The 4,859-nt window shown below is 42.1% G+C and overlaps 1 protein-coding gene across 1 annotated transcript; it reads right to left on the reverse strand.

Moving 5' to 3' along the window:
• Window positions 1-534: 534 nt before the first annotated feature.
• Window positions 535-1,491, reverse strand: LOC124512934 (olfactory receptor 1P1-like). Its single transcript, XM_047080575.1, has one exon. It carries the CDS (start codon window positions 1,486-1,488, stop codon window positions 535-537), a length of 954 nt encoding a protein of 317 aa, XP_046936531.1. The 5' UTR covers window positions 1,489-1,491.
• Window positions 1,492-4,859: the final 3,368 nt, after the last annotated feature.

A 4,859-nucleotide genomic window follows, 5' to 3' on the forward strand; every position in this document is an offset into this window, starting at 1 on the left:
TGTCTTGTCTCACTACCCTTTTGCTTAAAACCTTCCAGCTCATAACTGGCCATCACCTTGAAGGCTATTCTGAATTATGGGTTGTATACCTACCCTAGTTGGGAATAAGTGAAACTCAATGGATTTTAACAAGAGCAAATGGAGTCCCTTTATTTACAGTCATAAACTCTTTGCCATCCAATATTGACCTTACTTGCTAATATTCTGATCATTGGCCCACTTTCCATGACCTTGCTAATTGAATTTTAGTGAATTAGAATAAAAGGCTGCACGGACTTTTAGAATTAGAAACATTGCAAAAGACATTTCTCCTTGTGAAAAGTGATAAGTAAAATAAATGAATAAATAAGCAACTCTTAACATATTAACTTTAAAGCACGAAGCAAAATCTTGATTTTCCTTAACAATATCAAAGTCATGAAGGGACTCAGGGAGGGGAGTTGTCATAGACATATGTGGGCGTCAGAAGTGAAAAGCCTGAGGTAGAGACTTCCCTGGAGGGCATGGAGGACACCTGCAGTATCACCTCGGAGGTCACTGGCCCAAGGAAAAGAAGACTTTGCCCCTGAGACATCTCGCTAGGGCACACTTCATGTCCTTGTTCCGCAGGCTGTAAATGAAGGGGTTCAGCAGGGGAGTTACCACTGTGTACATGACAGCAGCAGCCGTATCCTCTTCTATGGAGTTGGAGGAAGAGGATGAGGGGCACAGATAAGCCCTGATCACTGTCCCAAAGAAGAGGGCAACAACAGCAAGGTGGGACCCACATGTAGAAAAGGCTTTGTGCCTTCCCTGGGCAGAGGGGACTCTGAGGATGGCTGAAACAATGTGGATATACGAGACCAGGATGAGTATAAAGGGGATTAAAATGACTGCTCCTCCCAAGAAGAGCAGCACAAGCTCATTGACCTGAGTGTCAGAGCAAGACACTTTCATCAGAGGTCCCAGATCACAGAAAAAGTCAGGAATGATCTTCTTAGAGCAAAAGGAAAGCCGAAAGATGAGGAAAGTGTGGGTCATGGCAACAAGACTCGTAAGGACCCAGCAGGCAGTAACCAGGAGGGTGCAGCGCTGGCGGCTCATGACTATCTTATAGTGGAGAGGGTGGCAGATGGCCACGTAGCGGTCATAGGCCATTGTGGCCAGGAGAAAGATGTCCATGTCCCCAAAAGTCAAGAAGAAGTAGAGCTGGGCCAAGCATCCCGCATAGGAAATGGACCTGCTCTGGGTCTGGATATTCACCAGGGCCTTGGGCACGGTGGTGGAGGTGAAAAGGATGTCAGCACAGGACAGGCTGGCGAGGAAGAAGTACATGGGTGTGTGAAGACGTGTGTCAGTGCCAATGGCCAGAACAATGAGCAGGTTCCCAGTCACGGTGACCACATACATGCACAGGAACAGCAGGAAGAGGATGCGCTGCTGCTCTGGCCGCTCGGAGAGTCCCCAGAGGAGGAACTCCAAGATGCTGGTCTGGTTCCCTCCTGCCATGAGCCCAGAAGCTAGAGAAAGAGACCTCCACTGAGACCCACGAAAACTCTCTAAACATACTTTACTCTAGATGATTGATAGGTATGCCATTCTCTGAACCCGAGAGAAGAATGAATGACTGTATTGTATCTGTACTGATCACACATTGTGTGCACTGTATATTTTTATTAAAACTTACTAAATACAATGTGCTAGGAAGTGTGAGAGACACAATTTAAGAGAATTAAAGTAGATTTCTTTCCTGGTTTATTTCTCCACACTCCGTTCTGTCTCAGATTTCTTTCGTTGTAATTTCTGTTTCTTCAGCTATACTCTCAAGGGCGTCAAGAAGTTTTCATTCATTCACTCATTCATTTATTCATTCATTCCACAGAGACTAAGCACCAGCTCTGGACCTGGTAGAGTGCCAGGCAAATAAGACACTGATAATCCTTACCTGTGGAGAATTTTCAATCTAATGGGATAGACATAACTGCCTATGTTGAAATCCTATAAAAATTTTTTTTAATGTTTTCATTTATTTTGGATAGAGAGAGAGAGAGACAGAGCACAAGCAGGAAGGGGCAGAGAGAGAGGGAGACACAGAATCAGAAGCAGGTTCCAGACTCTGAGCTGTGGCACGGAGCCCAATGCGGGGCTTGAACTCATAAACTGTGAGATCACGACCTGAGCTGAAGTTGGACACTTAACCAACTGAGCTACCCAGGTACCCCTAAGTCCTATAATATTTTGATTCAGGGTTCTCTACCCATTCAACTGCCCACAAATCACTCTCAGACCCCAGACAACCTGTTCTGATCCTTCATGCCCAAAATTTCATATCTTCCATTCTGTCAGAAATCAATTTAACAAACAGCTTTTTAATAAAGATATGTACAGGTAACTCTTCTTCAGTTATCTGTGATAACAAAAAAGAAACCATAATCTCCAATCTCCAAAATCTCCAAAACTGGTTGTGTACACACACACACACACACACACACATTTCTGAGACAAAGCAGACTGAGGCAGAAAAGGAAGGCTTTCTGGGCCATAAATGTAGTTCAGGATCTTAGCAGATGGATGAGGGCAGCCTATCGAGGCAAGCTCTTGAACAAAGGCCAGGCAGTAGGAAACCCTAGACAGGGTCAGAGATGGGGTGGATAGGTTTCGAGCGTGAGGTAGAGGAGGGATTGTAATGTAAGAGAATGTTAGAAAAGGAACTAAGAGTCAAATTTGGGAGTGTTTGGAATGGAAAGTAAAGAATCTGGAACTTTATTCTGTATGTTAGAAGGACCACAAAAGCTGTTTTGAGCAGGAAGTGCTCCCAGTGCTTGAGTGGGCTCAATACATGAAAATCGCACTTTCCCATGCGTGGAACCAACTGAGGGTTGGTCATGGAGTCGGTCAGTCAGATGGAGAAAAAGAATCATCTTTGTTACTGAAAAAGACTAGGTTGGAGAATCCATGTCAGCTGTGTTCACTGAGTGAGTTTTGTAATACTCCTCCAAAATTAAATCTATTTTCCCTTTCACAGGCTTAGCTGGACTATCATGGGCCACCGCACAGGGGAAGAGCCTGCATTAGTAAAACATGAAATGTGGAAGAACAAAACAAAGTGAGTTTTTCCTGAAAGTGATCAGATTCCTAACGAGAACAGAGAAGCTAAGGCCCAAAATTCAGCATTTAGAGAAGTCACTCCAGGTATAAGGAGAGTAGAGGGCCAGGGCTATTAGTCTAGAAAGATAACTCCGTCCTCCAACGTAGATCAAGTGAGACCATGGGGGAAGGGAAGGGGGGGAAAAAGTTAGAGAGGGAGGGAGCCAAACCATAAGAGACTCTTAAAAACTGAGAATAAACTGAGGGTTGATGGGGGGGGTGGGAGGGAGGGGAAAGTGGGTGATGGGCATTGGGGAGAGCACCTGTTGAGATGAGCACTGGGTGTTGTATGGAAACCAATTTGACAATAAATTTCATATTAAAAAAATAAATACATAAAATAAAAAGTTAAAAAAATAATAAAAATAAAAAGTAAATAAGAAGAGGGGCACCTGGCTGGCTCAGTTGGTAGAGCATATGACTTTTCATCTTGGGGTCATGAGTTCAAACCCCAATTGGGGGTAGAGTTTACTCAAAAAAAAAAAATTTATCCTTAAAAACACTTTAAAAAAAGAACAGAGAAAACTAAACAAATGAATAAGATATGTGTGTGAATGTATGTATATGAATTTTAAGTATAAATATATATATATGTATATGTAAATGTGTATATATAACATATATCACTGTGTTCCAGTAATAGTAATAAATACATTTTACTTTCAAGTTCCTAAAGAGCATCTAAAAAATAGACAATACACAAGGCCACAGAGAAAACTTCAAAAAATTCCACAAAGCAGTAATAACTCAATTCTCTGACAAAATTGCAACAAAAGTAGACATTATTAACAGAGTCAAAAAACAAAAATAGCCATTCAACCTGGAAAAAAGTTTCAAATACCTCTATTAACTCTCAAGTCCAAAAAGAAATAAAAACCTAAATTTCAGAGTTTTAGAAAACAATAATAGCAATGCTGTGTACCAGAGTCTATGCAATATAATCAAAGTAATCAAAGGAAAATTCATTGCCTTAAACACTTATGTGAGTAAGAGTAAATAATACATGAATTAGACACCTGACACAAAATGAACAACAAAAATAAACTGTATGTGGACAAGATTAAAGCAAACGTGGAGTTTAAAATCAGAAAACAAATAAAGTAAAACCAACACAGAACAACAACAAAACAGTTTTTTGGTCTTTTTCAACAAGTGCTGCTGGGACAACTGGGTATCCATCTGCAAAAGAATGAATTGGGACCCCCTACCTTAGATCAGACATAAGTAACTCAAAATGGATCAAAGACCCAGCTGTAAGAGTTAAAAATATAACAATCTTAGAAGAAAATATAGACATAAATCTTCATGACTTTGGATTAGGCAATAGTGTCTTAGATATGACACCAAAGCACACTCAAAAAAAAAAAAAAACCCAAAACTGCATCTCATCAGAACTTAAAACATTTGTACTTCAAAGGACACCATCAAGAATGTGAAAAGAGATGTGGGAAAGAAGATGGCAGCGTAGGAGGATGCTGGTCTCACTGCGTCCTGCTGACCACTTAGATTCCACCCACATCTGCCTAAATAACCCAGAAAGCCACCAGAAGACTAGCAGAATGGACTCTCTGGAGCCAAGCGTAGACAACAGGCCCACGGAAGAGGGGCCCCTCCCAAAGCGGGACCCCCCCCCCCCGCAAGGCAAAGCGAGCTGAGTCTGCCCCTCCTGCCCCTGTGCACCTTGCGGATCCACCCCGGCTCATACGCCAGATCCCATCGAAGCAGCACCACAA

Source organism: Lynx rufus, unplaced genomic scaffold (assembly GCF_022079265.1).
Source record: "Lynx rufus isolate CCGP_SWC_20201006 ecotype Redwood Valley unplaced genomic scaffold, mLynRuf1.p SCAF_18, whole genome shotgun sequence".
Classification (NCBI taxonomy): Eukaryota; Metazoa; Chordata; class Mammalia; order Carnivora; family Felidae; genus Lynx; species Lynx rufus.